The 18,151-nt window shown below is 41.8% G+C and overlaps 1 protein-coding gene across 1 annotated transcript in view; it reads left to right on the forward strand.

Moving 5' to 3' along the window:
* LOC150106173 (vesicular glutamate transporter 1-like) overlaps positions 1 to 7,297 on the forward strand; it is a 108,232-nt gene extending 100,935 nt beyond the window's left edge. The window contains exons 12-13 of the mRNA XM_090394636.1: positions 4,499 to 4,626; positions 6,953 to 7,297. Coding sequence (XP_090250762.1) covers positions 4,499 to 4,626; positions 6,953 to 7,297 — 473 coding nt within the window. The remainder of the gene's footprint in view (positions 1 to 4,498; positions 4,627 to 6,952) is intronic.
* The last annotated feature ends 10,854 nt before the right edge of the window (positions 7,298 to 18,151 follow it).

Here is an 18,151-nt window from a genome sequence, read left to right on the forward strand (position 1 = left end):
AGGCCTTTATTTTTTCATTCCGTCCAAAATTCCCACCCACTTTCAAAGCCATGGTTCAACCAAAGGTGTATCAAAGCGGTCAGGAAACAAATCCAGCATATCGCAGTCGACCTGCGATGTGCTGAATAACTAAAAACGGTACTGCAACAAAATCCCACCTTCGTTGTCGCATGCAATAAATGTAAAAGAACCACCAGAAAATATAAATCCGACTTTGTAAGTGCCATCAACAGAAAACTTATTGTCACAACTTCTGCTCATCTGAGCTCCCACCTCTCTCGTCCAGATGGCACTACTAGCACAGTACTGTATACCTCATAGTAAAGCAGACCTTCTCCTGGCATCACTTTTCTTCTCCAAATTTGTTTAGATAAACCAATGAAATCGCCTCCTACCAATCAGAACCATCCATATGCCTGAAATAGTTTTTCGGGATAAAAACAAATCAGAATATAGAATACCTTAGACACAAAAAACAGTCCGGGTGGCATATCTCCTGCTAACCGTTGTGGTCTAGAATAACTGTCCTATATGGTCTCTGCAACCTTTTTACTTTATACTTAGCTGGTTCTTATCCCAGTGTATGGAAGCAAGTCTATATCTAACTCGCTCAAAAAACACTGCAGACGCAATCAAATCCGATCAACCTTTCTTCTTGGTTCTCTCCAGAATGAAGAAATCATCGAGTCAACGTCTTCACTACCTAAAGGCCACCGTATAGATTCAACCAGTATAGATCCGCACTTATCCCTTCGCCTACAACTCCTACCACTGGACACGTGCTAGGAAAGGTTTGGAGAAACGTGCTGTCGCTCTCGACTCCTCCCAGTTGACTGACTAGTTAGCGTATCCGTCCCCCAATCAACAGGCTGTGTACTCGAATTCCACCGTGAGTATGAAGTAGCCTGAAAAAAAGTTCTATATTTGGTTTCTATCTCAGCTAAAAGGAATTTCTCTCTGTCCAAAAAGAAACCGAACTTTTGATAGAAAATAAAACACCGATCTGGAATAACCACCATTCCTCCCACTCTTCATTGGACTTGTTTAGCAACTATCCGGCACCTGTTTTCAGTCTAATTGCAAACACGCCGAACTTCCTTCTTTTATTACATCTACTTCTCCTCTGGCATAGCCTTTCTGATAAATTCCCAACTACGATCTCCAAATCTTGAAGAAAAATGTCAACGCATTTCTTCTTTTTCAATCCTCAGTAGGTCTATACTTCTCGTGTATAAGAACGATTTCCACATAAATGTTTGCCATTTTTTCTTTCTTTTTTTACTTTGTTCAGATAATGAGATATTGAAACAAAGAATGGTGCAATTTCCCACTGATAGTGATCATCTGTTAGCCTCTTGTGCGTTCTAATAATATTCGTTTTTTTTTCTGATAGCGATTTTTTTTCTTCCATAAATACTGTTTCCTTTTAAGAAAAAATATTCTCTTAGAATATGGTTGTGATACACCTTGACAGTAATCAAATAGCGATTGACACGTAATCGCAAATCAGGTTTTATGTTTGCATGTTTTAACTATAATTTTGTTTGGGATGGTTTAATTTCGATTAATATTGAGATTCAGATCCATTTGGTGGATTTATTGTTCTGGTAATTCCATACAGGAGTTGTTCAGAATAATGTACTATTCTGAACAATTCGCGTGCGGTAAATTTGCGTAGGCAAAAAATGAACGAAGGGGAGAAAAATGTAAGAGATTGGAATTGATCGACAGAGTGTGGAAAATGTGATACAAGGTTTACAAGCTTGAGAAGAGATCGAGGGAATTATCGCCGCCTATTCGGATGATCAGTGATCGTAGATATATTTGTAGAAATTACAAGCTGATGAACTGAAAATCGGTGAGAAAAACAAAGGGGAGTGAATTGGTGAGGGACGAAGCCATTATTTCCCTAATTAATCATTTAGCACCGTGCAAATGATAGGATTTTCACCGAGCTTTTAGAAGCTCAGCCCAAGTGTGAGTATATTATTTAATTGTCGGACGTATATGTGGTTAATATTTGCAGATAAAAGTGGAAGGGAAGAGCAAACTTTGTTCCTTGAAAGCTAAGAGGCGATGCATTCACCTATTCAAGACATATGTAAGATTCAAAATAACAGAACAGTCCAGTCAGTTAACGCTGTTTATGCCAAGAAAGATCAAACGTATCCCCAGAGGCGAGTCCTTATTCTTGTTTACAGAACTGGATTACGCAAAAAGTAAGAGTGAAAGTACATTTTTCTGTATTCTTGCCGGGGAAAAGAAAAGCGAACACGTTTGTGTCACCCTCTCGAAGAAAAGACTCTCCTGCTCGTGCTTGTGATCGCTGAACAGAAAGACCCGTCGTCGTAAACAAGCTCTCCTTTCAGCAGGGAAATCCGATATGAAGAGCAGCAACAAAATAAAAAGGCAATCCAATGTTCTCCGAAGGGAAGGGCCATCATTTTGCATCGCTCGGATTTATAGCTTTTACGTGAGTTCAGTGCAAGCCATCAGGTGGCAGTCAGAACGCGACCCCACCGCCTGTCTTCTCGGCAGACGCAAAGCACGGATCTCATCGCAACTATTTCCTGGAAAGAGGCGAACGCTTTGAGAAGAGCGAGGTTCTGTGATGTCCTGGGGAAGGCTGCAACGGATTGGTTTCTTTCTTTCTCTCTTTTTAATGAAGAATCTCCAGAGAAGAGCACTTTTTTTCATGGGGGACAGAGAATGTTTCCAAACTTTCCAAACGACATCTCGTCGGCTTTTCTCTTTATTTTCACGCTCTCAATTTCCGTTCGTCCGTGATCCTCTAATGCCTTGAGATTGAGTTTGTCGGCCCCAAAGAGATCAGTTAATGCGCTCGGTCAATCCGCGCGCACACACACACACGAACTGATAGCATCGTCCTCTTAGAAATTTCCTCTTCCATCAGCGGACGCCCGAACGAAGCAGTGTCGCCTCAAGTGAAGCACGAAGACGCAGCGAATGAGCGAGGAGTATAAAACACACACACACACACACACACACACACACACACACACACACACACACACACACACACACACACACACACACACACACACACACACACACACACACACACACACACTTGACGGTAAACTACGTCGCCGTGAGATGGGAAAGATATTGAGTTGGGGACACCAAATAGGGGCGAGCTGAAAGCACCGTGCGGAAACAGAATGATAGCCGCTACACACATACAGAATATGACTAATTCAGAACACATCCGCCACGACATCATTGAGCCACTTCCTCCCGTCAAGAGGTGTTATCGCGAAGCCGGTCAGGCACGAGAGAACAAAGAAAGGCCCGAGAACCGAGCTGTCGTTTCTCATCGCCAGCAACACTTTCTCGCATGTGATTCGGTGATGTCGAAACCATGTGCGGTGTTCCACATTCAGAGATGCAGTTGGCGATCAGAGTCAAGAGGAGTGGGTGGGTGGGTGGGTGGGTGGTCATGTGGCTTCCTGCTCCATTTCGAAGAGACAAACCTCCTCTTCATTGGGCTACTCCATTCGTGCTCCTCTTTTCTTAGAAAAAAGAGTGAGAAGTGGAATCTCCTCTCCTTTTCACGGATTCTTGTATTTTGCTATTCTTCTCTTCCTTCGTACCAACAGCTCCTGAATGTTTCACAAACTCGCCCTCCTCCAATCCTCTCTCTGTCGTTTGCTGTTCGATTCATTCTTTGTTTCTTAGTTTCAGACCTGCTTTCTTTACCCTCTCTCTCAGAAAATTATTTATTTTCCTGCAGCTTTATTCTAGCGATCACCACCAGAGGGCGTGATAGTGATGCGCAGTAGCATGAATGCAAATCTCGCGCAGCTGGCCATCCGCCTGTTCCTTGCCGGACATTTATTACAAACCAGTTCATAATTCACGTACTTCCCCTTCCTTGTGTTAAATGAAAGCATTCCCGGACCATCGGAGATGGCCGCCTGTCGATCAGCTAACAGGGATATTTGATTAGCGTTCATCTAGTATTCGTGCTGTGCAGATCCACTCCGACAGTGGGGATAGATGTTGGATGTGCAGACACTCTCTTCCTCCCCAAATTAAAGTAAATGGTTTTTCGTTAATATATGCCGTTAATATGTGCTTTGTAATCATATTTCTACTTCGACAATCCCCTGGCCTCTTTCGTGGATAAAGCGATTGAAGCTCCTCATAATCTCTTGTAGCTCAATGAACTCCTTCAGCAATTCGAGAAGTGCTTTCAAACTCAGAGAAGGTGAACCAGGTCTCGATCTTCACGGAGAATCGATCTTTGGTTTCCTGTACTTATATGAAAGTTCTTTAAAACTCGATCACATGCTTCGTGTTAAGAGAATACATATGCAAGCTGTGTTAATGTGAATCCCACGATAGAATCCTGCCTTGCTGATCTACCTGATTTTCATCTCGTTTCGTTATCTGAAGAAAGCAACCTGCGGTGATCTTCCAAGAATCCCTCCTCCATTTCCTCCTCCTCCTTAGTGAAACTGTTTTTATTTTTCAGGTTTCAATGTGAACCACCTGGACATCGCCCCCAGGTACGCCAGCATCCTCATGGGCATGTCTAATGGCTTCGGTACGCTGTCCGGCATGATCTGTCCCATCGTTGTGGAGTCCCTCACCAAAGACGCGGTAAGAATCCTTTTCTGTTTTGCAAACTTTTTGGCGCTCTTTTACGATCTGCTAAACGAAGACACTTTTCACGAGGTAATTTGGTTGAGCAGAATACTTGCAATGACTTGCGTGCACATCAAGTGATCCCCCCCTTCTCGAACTCGATGCAGAGTTAAGCCTGCTAGAAATGTCTTTGCGCATAGTCGTCTGCTGTTGAACAGCCCCTTCATTATCCCCATCCATCCACCGCTTCCTTACTGGATTCGGTCGAAAGAGAGTCACCACGGTCGGTCCATTATCCAAGTGGCTCGTGATGGATTTGTTCAAAAAAAAAGAGAGAGAGAGAGAGAGAGAGAGAGAGAGAGAGCGAAGCTTTGATACTCCGATGGGTAATAGAGTGTGGGTAGAGGGGGAAAAACGCGTGCATGTTGGGAGGGAGTGAGGGAAGAAGTCAGACGGTGAAAAAAGTGTATCGGGGACAAGAACTACAACAATACAGCATAGTAGAGCAGCAACAATCCCGAAAGCCAACCGGAGAGGGGGAACTTAGTGCCGCTACTGTTTGTTTGTAATCTCCGTGCTCGCTATGAACGCTGCAAAAGGACGGAGGACATTAGAGGTCGCCTCGACCTAAAAGCACCGTCGACGAAGTTCGAATCAATAGAGCTTTTAACGAGTCCCTATTAGCAAGAAAGGTTCCCACTGCCGCACAGGGTAGTCAGTGCTTCCGAGAGAGAAAGAGCAGCGGCGTGCGTGTAATGTGCTGGTTATTCGTCACAATCGCTGCAGAGAGTGACTCTCTTGAAGATCTCGAGTCACTCTGCAGAGATGGTGAGGAATAACCGCATTGCTCGACATGCTCTCTCTTTCGACGCTGATATCAACCGCCGCTGTTTCTTAGGGAATCCTGATATCCGATGGTCTTGCCCAGTTCACATGACAAATTCTTCGAATGGAATCAAAAATGCATCAAAATGCTCTCATTGAACGAAAATAAAAATTTGTTTGCTAAACTGTGAAGTTTTTTCTACTAACACGTATTCTTTAGAGATGCTGAACCCCCCTCCCCCCGAAAAAAAAACAAATTTGTCAGGCAGGCGTCCACCTTTATCCAAAACACTTTTTATTTTATTTTAATTAAGAGCAGCGACGACCATTTACCCCTAGCGATGACATTAACTGTACGATCGATCAGCGTTAAAAAATTCTCTAAAATTATCACAACCCCTCTCTGGATTTGGTTGCTTGATTGCATTCCCAGCATGCTGTCCTTCGTATATCGCTCATGACCATTCCATCGACATGTGTTCAGTCGTAAAACCGGAGAAATACGCCTAAAACTAGCTTGGAGTCAACCTCGATGCAGATTGCCTATGAAGGAAATCCAATCCAGTAGTCTACGGAAGGGGAACAATCAAAGAAATTCTATATTTCGTTGCTGAGAAGTTCCAGCAAAGACCGAAAGGTTGCATTCTGCTTACAACTCTAGCTGTCGCAAATGGAACTTGAGTGTCTGGAGAACATGGAATCTCAAACTGATGGATCACATCAATCCAGTTTATATCGTATTAGTCAATTTCTGAGCTTTTCAGATCTCGAGTTAACAAAAAAAGGATGAACCATTTTTGTACGTTCATTTATGTTCTGATAACACCTGGGGCAAGCCGGTTCAGAAGCCCACTGGCTTCAGATCCGTTTCGGCAATGACATTAACAGCCGCTTGCATCTCTCATAACACCACTCTCGCATCCGAACTGCTATTAGGCAAGCAAAACTTGAAGCGACTACAATCAAATCTCCGCTGACAGCAGATCTGAGTCAGTCCGCGTTGATTACAACGGAAACGGTCATCGATCGGATTGCTCGTGCGCCGGAGACTCTCTCTGCCTTCGTGTCCAATACCAGAAACGAGAGCGAAGTTATTATAATTTATGTGGCAGGAAGATGCTGCAGCAATGCCAACCTGTCAAAACACTCGCGCTTTGTAAGGAGTGAGGGAAACGCAGCTTACTCGGTTCCAGCGCTTCGCTTTTTAAGGGAGATTCTGTTGAGACCACACAGTAGGAGGGAACTGCGAAATTTTGCTGAAATGTGCATCATTAGGATGCACATTTCAGCAACTCAGCCAAAGCCAGAAAAAGAAACCCCTTCAGGCGGGCCTGTTTGAAATCTCAATGAGATTGGGATTTCAAAGAAATACCACATCTTGTGAAACTTTCTTTTTACATAAAAAAAAATCGCATGCTAATTGAGAATTTCTCTAAACTCTCTCTCTCTGCATAATTGTTCCTTCCTCCACAATAACAAGACTACAACACCAACTCTTTTTTTTATTTCTTTGCAGAAAGCTGACGAATGGCAAAAAGTTTTCCTTATCGCCAGTCTGATACACTTCGCAGGGGTTACTTTCTACGCCCTCTTCGCATCGGGGGAGAAGCAGAAGTGGGCGGAACCTCCTTCGGAAGCAGAGGGACCTTCTTGGAACCCGCTGGAAAACGCCTTCAAAGACGAGAACCAGCAGCAGAACGGGGACGTCAGAGATCCCGTATCTTTAGCGGACGTGAAACCACCTTCGTACGGTGCCACTCACGAATTGCAGCAGCCCGTGTACGAGACGAGAGAAGAGTACGTGCAGGACCCTCCATCCGACCGGTATATGCACGGGAGCATGGAGGAGAGGGAGTTCTAGCACTTGTGATGCCTTAGATGCGAAGACTTCATTCAAGCCAAAGCAATAGCCGGTACCGATGCAGGTGGATGGCCCGGGGGAGGGAGGGAGGGAGGGAGCATCCGGGCCATTAGGAAGTGGAAGTTGTAACATATTATACCTTATGTTAAATGTCATGTGATATTTTTGCGTTTTATAGAAGTATTTCAGAAAACCGTTACTTTTACCGTGACATTCGATGCTGGTTTAGTGGCGGGTGGTACGAAACTAGCTTTCAGTCGGGTTCGTTGCACGAATTCCGTCAATCCATGCAATAATGTTTTATTGCTCTCATAATGCGAATTCAGTCTGTTCTACGGTTGAGACCACGTTAAAAAGAAATAACAATAATAATAAAAAAAAACTAGGGAATTCTCCATGTGCAACTGCCTGCGTGTGACTCGGTGGGTTCGCATCCAAGGGTGGTTTGAACAACCGGAAGCTGCCAATCCACACATGCATGAAAGTCCGCAGAATGTTTAGCGCTCTTTCGCACAGGACGCTTTAAATCCAGCCATGCAGAGATCGCTCTGAGGTCGGGAATTCAAGCCACCACAAAAATTACATTTTAAAAGAGAAGTTATTTTGTCAGAAGTTTAGAAACCCACAGAAATGCACTCCTTTAAATAGTTTCTATTTTAAGCAAAGGGAGGGCTAACAGAGATTCCATTCTTGTGGACTACAAGCACCACACACTCGTGTAATATTAAAACACGCCGAGGCACAAGAGAACCTCTTTGCATTCAGAAATGAAGGAAATATTAAAAAAAACACCAAAAACGTAAAAGTGTTAGAGGCTGTCCACTATTTTTATATGGAAAAAAAGTCTTTGTTTAACGTAGTGAGAAATCCAAGGATGTCGAACAGACGCATAGGGGTTCGTTTATTCATTTCCACCCCCGGAAATCTGAAGCAGTTCTGTAATCACCGCAGGTCTTTCATCGTCAGAGCCTCCTTAAGTTGCGTCGAAACGACTCCGTCTGGTAGCAAGCGTCCGCTGATGGACAACAGCAGTTCTGTAGAAATTCGCTTATTTTTGTGCCCTGAAGCCAAACACGCGCAAGTGTGAATCAGAAGCAAGCAAACTGCGTTGAAGGAATGTGTAGCAACTTCTTGTGCGTGCCCTCGCTATTCAAGGGGGTCATCTTACACACCCCAAAGATATCTCTGTAGTTTCAACTCCCCATGTTTGATGTAGATGGGTCCTCTTCTACAGGTGGATAATTTTCCGTGCTCCCTTCGGCCTACGTGTTTACCATTCATTCCTACCCTCCCTGGATTTTCGTTTCACAATTTACAAGCGTTTTCACTTGTTTCGCACTTCATGTCTGCGATTTCTGCGCTAAAGTACGCGATTTTTTGGTATTCTCAAAATGCGTACCAACAGGTTTGGTTGCTTACTCCATAACTATCACACGTCAAAGATATCTCTAATAGGTTAAGGTGTGTAAAGCAAACGTTAGAAAGGCCTGCTTTTATTTTCCTCAAACACTGTCTATCGGTCAACATAGGCAGACTAAGAACTATAAAAAAAGGGAAAACTGTTAGTGTTTAATAGTGGAGTGGCAACTTAACAACCTATTAATTACATGTTTTTGGGGGACTGGAAATATGTAATGCACAAATGTTTCTTTCTTTTAATATTTTCATCCATCTGGAGAGTTTTTATTTTTAAAGTAGACTTCAGTTGCATCATTGTTCAGTTTATCATTGAAACAGCAAGCATCTTTTAAGTCCGTCACGGTTACTGTACAGCTGCTCTTCTCTGTTTATGATGGTAATTGAAAATCCAAATAATGCGGACGTAAATGACAGAGAAAGAGAAAGACTGATACTCAGCAATTTCTGTGGTCACTAGGACCACAAGTGAGCACTGGAAAAGGATATTCGAAACAACTCCCACTTTTCCTCTCATTCTTATTTTTATTTCTTAGCATTCGCAGCATCATTGAACTTCTGTTCAACTAACGGAATAATTTCCCTCTCTCTCTCTCTCTCTCTCTCTCTCTCTCTCTCTCTCTCTCTCTCTCTCTCTCTCTCTCTCTCTGAGTGTATTTAAATCTAGACTAATCCATCCCAGGGTGCGTAAGAGCAGAACAACGAAAGGAACTGCACAATCATATTTGGGCAAGCAGTTGTAAGGTCACAGATCTCTCAAATCGCATTGAATAATTGCAATTTATTAGCGATAAAGAGTGGAAGAAATCAGCCCAATCTATTGTTACATTATCATTTTCAAATTAAACTTTTTTTTATCATTCCGTAGTTCTCACCTTTCTGGTTCAGTGAACGACTTCACTGCAATTTTGTTTAATTAGTTGTTTCCAAATGAAGATATAGGTAAGCATCTACGGTCGTCCTATATATAATGGCCAGCAAAAAAAAACGTTATTTCAACTGGAAGGATCCATTGTGAAGTCCCCAACAGCAAGCAGTATAACTCTGGTTATCGTTACCGAAACCGAGATTTTATAGCACAGATGTTTCTACACACACACACACACACACACACACACAATCTTGTTTGACAATCAATCTCGATTCATGTTTGTTACTGCCATCGTGAAAAGTGGTGGAGGGGAAGTGTCTGTCTCTTGCTACTGTCTTGTAAAATGACCAGAAATTCGGCAAAAGAAGTTAAAACCTGTCGGGATCCTGGAGCATGATTCGTGTAAACTGTGCACTTTCCTTTTTTCATATATGCGCCGACATGGGATGCAAGTTTCTCGGCCATGAAGTTTATCGTTACGAAGCGCGCTGTTACTTCATCGGTTTAATGGACTAAAGGTTATGGTTATCATCCCGTGTCATGAAAGTTACAGAACCCTCTTAATGGAGTCTTTACGAGAATTTTACGAGTTCCCCCGCTGCTATACGGGGGAAGAAACTTCAACGGCCGTTTATTGTTCGAGCCAAGAAGAAAAAGACTTGGTCGATTTGTCTTATAAATAGCTTCATCAGAGAAGCCGCTTACCCTCAGGATTGCTACGCAGCAGAATTTTACATCTACAAATAATGGACGTATCTCTTTTTAATGCACTATTTGAAGGTCTCGCTCGTGCTCTACCCCCCTCCGTATTTTGTCTATTTGTAATTCCAACATGTGGCCACCAATGCAACTTTAAATACAACCTTAAAACAAAAGCTTCTATTGCAGATGCAAATTACATCAAGCAGAAAGCTCCAACCCAGTTTCACATTTATCAAAATGAGTAATTGAACAGTAAAGGACTTCTGCAATCGGGAATTCGAGAAGAGCATCGGTTGTGTAAAATGATATTTTGACCCTCAGTACAGGAAATGTGACTTCGTAGTTTCGTGGCTTGCATCCGTGTATAGACGAAGCCACTAAGTTTGGATTAATGGTAAAATTCCTCTCTACCTTAGTTTCATTTTGTATTCATCAAGTAGAAACAACTTCTGTTTTAATCCTTTATCATTCCAGAGTAAAGAATGAAGTAAAATATTCTAAACTAATAGTATTTATCGCACGGAAAAAGAGTAACGTGCAACATCCTTGAGTATGTGACTGCCAATATGCTGAAAAAACTCAAAGCAATACGGAATCATTTTCTGTCACTTTCAACGCAAATTCTTTCTGACTCTCTTGAGCACAGCAGGGCATCTCTCATAATCCATTGCAGACGCTAACTGAATCAAACACGATAATTCCAAACATCATTGCGGATGAAGGTAACGAAACACGAACATTTAAAACCAACTTCTAGAAGAGAACGCAAAGTAGACTTTATTCAAGATTCGTCATTAATTCAATTTCTGTTCTTTTGTCACTCCAGGGAATCGTCCACACTTGCATTGCTCTCAAGCTGAGTAGCTGCCGTCTGAAACTTGTCGCAGGAAGTCAGAAATTAAAACAAATGGAACCTGGCAGCTGAGGCGATGCATTTCTTGTGCTGCTCACAAAGAGGCTGAGAACATGTAGCGTATCCTTCTCTCTCTCTCTCTCTCTCTCTCTCTCTCTCTGCATACTGTGGGGATACAGATGCAACCCAAGTACAGTGTGCAGAAAGCGACATCTGATGATCGGCGCAGGTGCAATCTGAGCATCTTATAAGAAGCCGTTGATCGAGAAGCAGCACACCTACTACATTAATCTGTAAATGAGCGGTTTGCATCTGGTTACAGTGAAATGAAAATACCCTGAAGATTGTAAAGATGGTGAAGAAAAGCATTGGAGGCGCTGAGCATAGTTTGAGGCAGAAAAGAAAACAATCAATGCAAAGTGTAAAATCTCACAGCACGATACGATTGTGCGTGGAGGGAAATTAATAGCAGTAAAGTAAACACTCTGCGAAGATGCTTTCGAGGATAGAATGTAATAATCGACGGTCGAGCAGACAAATGCGAACAAGGAAAGAGAGAGAGATTTGTCCTCCAGCAGCAACGGATTAAATATTTCATCGGCACGATATTGAGAATTGAGGGATGAACGAGCCAGGGATTGAGAAACAATTCTCGAAATGCTTTCGGATTTAAAACCAAGCGGACGAAATGGCGAATGAGTTCTCACGTGCAACCGTGAACCTGATTGAAGCGACGATGGCATTTCATTTTGTTTGGTGTGGGCGTTACGAAGCAAGCCGTCTCCGAGTTATTCACTGCCTTCGACGTGTCCCAAATGCACTGAGCAGCGATCTCCTTCTCCCTCCACCACACCTCCAGTACTTACCACGTCGAACGTGCTTTTCCATTAAGAGGGCGTTTGCGATTCCCAGATGTCGTATTGGCTGCGATGCTCAGTAATTTCAGAGGTTGACCCGAGCTTTTATTTTTACCATTCAGTGCCCTCTGGTCTTGACTCGCTGATCATTTCATAAGATGTGGATTTGAAAGCAGCTTAAATGAAAACAAAGACATGCGCTGCCTGCCCTCGCTTCCTCTTTTAAACTGATCAAGCTCTCTTTCGTTGGCAACACCGAATACTGCTTTCGGTTGTTGTTAGAAAACACAGAAAAGTGACGTGTGCTTGGTCACAGCGATGATCCTTGACGGCTTCAGAGGCGCTCTTCAGAGCACAAAAGATCTTTCAGTGGACGCCACAAAAACCGCTGTTTTCACATTTTACTTATTTATTGGTATGAACGAAACTGTTCCCGTCATCAACTCCACGTGTGACTTTTGTGTTGTCGCACCGACAAGCAACGGTAATTTTGTGAATTAATTCCTCTTTGCCGTTCCTAGAATTCCTACGATGTCGCAAAGAAAACTTGCACGATACAACCCAGACCAACCAGATCCGATTTCCGACCGCTTGGACTGTAACCCACCCCGATCACCCTTTTCTTCGACTTCGCTTGTGAGTGGACTCTTCGTCCATTTCCTCAATTTCTCCAACTCCGCTGTGCCGAACTTTAGTTTTCGTTCCTGATGTTTGTAGGACTTACTTCGTGTCGTTTAGCAGCCATACTAGAAGCATACAAAACGTCCGGCTACGAGGGTAAAAATCGTGTTTGTGGTACGTTTCCTCCGCCTCATCCTTTGTTGCTGTGGTAACGTGAACTGTTCGTGGCTGTTCTCGACCCCCCCCCCTCCCCTCTGATATCCACGCTGTCAAAGGGAGTTTCCTGCGTTTTCTCTGTTGCTGTTCGCTTTCCTGTCTGGTCGAGAAACTTTTTACTCTTTATGTGTTTCCAGCGTTCGCCGAGAAAGGGTTTTTTCCCCTCTGCAAGGCCCCGCCGTCGGCGCGTGTTTGTGTTGTCATAATGCAGAATATCTCCGGAAGGACAAATACCGCTTTTGCTCTGGCTTAACAGTGTGTTGTTATTTGTTGTAGACAGCAAAAAAGTCGCTAGTTGGGGGGGTTGTTTATGTAAAATAAGACTGACTAACATTATTCCATTGTAATTTTCCTTCATTATGAAAATGATGTTAATAAAAAAGAACTCGATGTCATTGAATGTACAGAGTCTCGATGTGTCACGGTCAGATATCTCGTTCGATGTACTCTCACTTCTGACCACTTTTACCTTGTTACTGATGTGTTGTTGTGTTTACGGCACTGCACGCAGGAACTGGAAGTAAATATCGACTTCGTGTGCATTTGTTTTGGCGTTAAGTTCGCTACTCAACTACCAGAAATCAACCCTATTTTCCCAAATGCAGTTTGCGTCAGATGGTAGCCACAAACTCCTGCGAAGCGAGACCTTTACTTCCGGTTTCTTTTCTGCCTTCATTCGCGTGGATTTCACCCTACACCGTTCACGAAATGCCAAGATAAAAATAAAATTCTTTTTTTTAAACTCTGTTCCACTTTGCTTCTTTCACAGCGTATCTTAGTTGATCGCCGAGGGATTAATAATCAAAAAATGGCGAGTTTGTGTTGTATGTTAGCCGCTTACTCCTTCAGATCTCAAAACTGTCCCTTACACTCGCTCTTAAGACCGCTGGTAAAGAAGTAACGAACTGCAGTCTAATAGAAAATATGCTTCCTTTTACTATAACAGCTGGGATTCAGAGAACATGGCAGAAAGCATTCTAGCAGAAAAATAGCCCTAAAAATGTAACTTAAAAATGTAAAAAAGTTATCTTTCCGCACTTTGTGAACGGTGTCATATAGTTCATTATGTTTCGGTAATTTTCAAAAAAAAAAATAATAAAAATAAATAAATAAAATAAAATTCTAGGTGCTGCCATTTATGGCAAGTGAAGCAATATATTTTGTGGGCGACGAATATTTCACAAACAGTCTTGTGATTGTTCGCCCCGTTGGTTGTAATTTATATTTCGTTGTGTTTACTAGGAGTCTATCCTGGTTAAGTTTCTGTACGATAGCAAAGCTCTCTTTCGTTGTCACTGCTGTATAAGTTGGTCAGGACAATCAAATAAAGTAGTTACCATGTAATTTGCATTCTGCGTCTTCGTTAATATATCATTAGCATTCCATTCCCATTCAACGTTTTCAGATATCAATAATCGCAAAATTACGTAGAGCTACTTCGGAATCCAAACTCATATTTCATTTCCCTTCTGCAACAGAAGATATGAATCATTTGATGGGAAAGACTGGGTTCGAATCCCGTGTAGGAAATCCTTATAAGGACTGAGTTTGTCGATAGCATACAATGAAGTGGAAAGGATTTTACTCACAATAACAAGCATAGCAAAGAAAGAAGGAATTCAATTGCTTTATCTTGCAACGATCGAATCCGAATGACTGGATAGAATTCTAGTATGACTCAAAGTGCAATTATCAATCCAAATTAGTTACAGAACTAAGACAATGGACAGCACTGAAATAAACCTACACTGGTGTCTGAAAGCTAAGGACTACATTTTTACCTGCATAAGAAAACATTTTCATGATACAACCAAACGGAGACATAAATTGATTGCCTGCATACTAATACATTATATTATTCAAAGAGATGTGTTATCAATTTCATACAATTAAATTGCAATGCGTTTTTCGCAAAAGTTACAAATTTCCTAAGGACGTAGTTAAGGAATTAATGTACAGGCTTACAGGAAACTATGCGGAGAAAGATTTCAGTATGTCTACCCAGAACTGCGATGCAGCTCTAACAATGTCGTACCGTGCTTTGCACCGAGTGATTCAGCAGTTCTTGAGACAAACTGGCCCACTCCTCCTCCTCCTTTAGAGCAACGATAAGACCTTGTTTGTTTTCTGGTGGGGAATTTCGAGCAGCAATGTGTGTCTCTCTGTTGCTTTCCAAACGTGTTCTATGGCTTTAGATATGGGGAGCGAACCAGTCATTCGATTTGATTAATATCCTTGGTCTGCAGAAGTGTGTCCACTGCTCGTGTACGATGTGGGGTGGCACTGTCATCCATAAAAATGAATTCTTCGCCTAAAAACAATCGAACATGACGTTGAAGAACTTCGCTGCAATATCGTTCACCAGTCGTAGTCCCTTTATACAGCCCTTGTAGATTGGTTCGTTTAATAAATATAATGCCTCTCCACACCATGATCACAGTATCGCCATATCTATTCATTTCAAGAACATTCTCGCAATGGTAAGCACTACCACGTTTACGCCAGATTCGTGTAGAATCGGAGAAAAAACTAACATTTGACTCATCTATAAAGAGTACATTAGCCCATCAGTGTTTTGTCCAATTTTTATGGATAAAACGGAAAACGTGCCCTAAGGGAGTATAGGCCTACTTGTCGCAGTTTGTTGAGAACCCCGCGTACCTGTGCTGGAATGGAGCCGACTTGCAAGCAGGTCTGTTCTAATTCATCCGTTTAGAATGAATTGTAAATGCCAACTGCATCTTAATATGAGCTAAATTAGTATGAAATTATTCGTTTAGATTAGTTCATAAAATTTTAGATGAAAAGCCCAAAACGCCAGACCAATACACAATTATCTCAAATTATCTCCATTTTTGACTAGTTAATTCCATTTAGAAAAGGGTTCAAACCTATGACACATCATCCCGTGCAAGAATGGGAGCCTTCCTTTGTCATGGTGGATCTAAGCGAGTGACGAAAATCAAAAGCTTTCAAAATCTTCAGTTAAACCTCAGAAATGTCTCAGAGTTGGTCAGATTTAACACCTCTGCTTTCTTTGAGCTGTAGCTTGAAACAATAATTGCTTGGTTATTTCTAATTAAAGATCAATCAGACCAAATACGACCCGAAATGTCGTGAGTCGGCAGAGAAAACGGCTTTCCTTTCCCAATGCTAATGTACTATAGTTTACATCAAAACCTTTCCTAGGTGAGACACACATAAAATACAAAAGAGAGAAAACGACTCTCGAATCAACAGGTTGTGGCTGATTCTAATGCCACTGTGAGAGGGATAATTCGTGAATATCTTAAGGGTTTGATGACTTTCGTCGTCCCACGTGAGATGCCATCCGGCTTATTGGTAGAATGGGCTTAGAAAGCCCATTCTACCAATAAGCCGGGTTTATTGGCTTAGAAAGATGCCCATTTGGTCTCTACGTTCGGAATTTCCGGATTATCCGACTCTAAGCCTAACTTATGTGTTATACGTTAACTACTTTTAATGGTGAGAGTGTCAAGAGGAAACAAAATCACTATATTATAAATGACATCTTTGTCTCCATTGAATTAGGTTGGTTGGAAATAAGGGTTTTTACAGCTTAAACGAACTGGTCAAATACGAAGGTTTTCTAGTGTTGAGTAATGCAAATAAATGAAACGAGATAATGCAATAATTATCTGTAAAAAATCATAAAGTAACCATGAGCAAAGGAACATGTGGATGTTAATTCTATTCTTGTGGTGCTGGCCTTTCAGAATGATTTAAAGTGTAAGAAGTGGGGTAAATACCTGAAGGCAACAATGACAAGTAGTTTATCTGCTTTTAGAAAAACGATTGAAATAAAAAAATGAACACAATATAATTTAGAACAAAAAATATACGACCTTATGGAATGAAGGTGTCTATCCATATGTTCACTGGGCATCCGTATGGTCACTCTGATATTCGGTGATGTGCCACACCAAGCCTCGCCATGTAGTGCTGTTGTTTGCTTTTCCTTTTCTGGAGGCCTCAACTCTCCGAAGATGAGTCACTCCGCACACACCATCCATCCATCTCATTGATGGTCTACCCCTTCCTCTTTTTCCAGGAACTTTAACTTCTATTACTGTTCTGAGAAGTTCCCCTTCCATCCTTTGAATGTGTCCAAAATATTTTGACTTTCTTCTGTCAATATCCTTAAGGAATCTTAAAGCTCTACTGATTTTTCTTAACACCTATTCATTTGTACGCATTTCAGTATATGATATCCTCAACAGCCTTCTGTAACACCACATCTCAAAATCAGATATCGATTTTGAGATGTGGTGTTATCTTTATCTGTTTAGGTTCCAAGTCTCACATCCATAAGTCGCTGTTGGAAAAACAACTGCCTCCAAAATCATCAACTTTGTTCCCATGGAGACAGATCCATCCTTCCAGATTTTAGACAAGTCTCTGACTGTGGTTTTAGCCATTCCTAATCTTCTTCTGACGTCTTCTGAACAACAATTCTTCACATTAATAATGGATCCCAGGGACTCAAACTTGCTGACTTCCTCAATTCTTTCTCCATTAAGGTACACTTGTTTCTCAAGAGCTTCTCTGTTTGTATTTCCTTTGAGAACCATAATCTTTGTCTTTCTAGGATTGAGTTGAAGTCCTCTGTTATTGCTGATCTTGTTAACTTTGTCAAGAATTAGTCCTAGTTCTTCCATGTCATTACAAAGGAGTACTGTATCATCAGCAAACCTCAGATTACTCATCAATTACCTCCTATCGTAATTCCTGTCTTGAGCTCATCAACGTTTCACGCGTGATGTCCTCCGCATATATACAAGTGAGGAGAAAATAAACGTCCTTGCGTAACTCCTTTTCCAACTTGAAGCCAGTCAGTCAATCCGACACCTGTTCTTACCGTGAATTCTTGCTCCCTGCACAAATTGTCTATCAACCTGATAGTGTGTTGAGGAAGACCCATTCTTTTCATTACTTCCCACAGTTTCACATGCTGAACACAGTCAAAAGCTTTAGATTAGTCTAATAAATACATTACCAGAGGGAGTCTGAATTCTTTATGTTTTTTATGATCTATCTAAGGCAAAGGATCTGATCTCTGGTGCCCTTACCTTTCCTAAATTTTGCTTGTTCCTTAGGCATCTCTGCCTCAACTTTGGCCTCAATCCTATTTAGCATGATCTCCAATAAAATTTAGCTTGCATTAGATATTAAACTAATAGTTCTATAGTTGTTGCATGCCTTCTTATCACCTTTCTTATGTAGTGGTATGAAAACCGACTTCTTCCAGTCTCTAGGCCATGATCCTGTCTCCCATATCCTTGTAATCGATCTATGAA

Source organism: Typopeltis vanoorti, chromosome 6, assembly GCF_054136105.1.
Source record: "Typopeltis vanoorti isolate ZY-2024b chromosome 6, IOZ_Tvanoo_1.0, whole genome shotgun sequence".
NCBI lineage: Eukaryota > Metazoa > Arthropoda > Arachnida > Uropygi > Thelyphonidae > Typopeltis > Typopeltis vanoorti.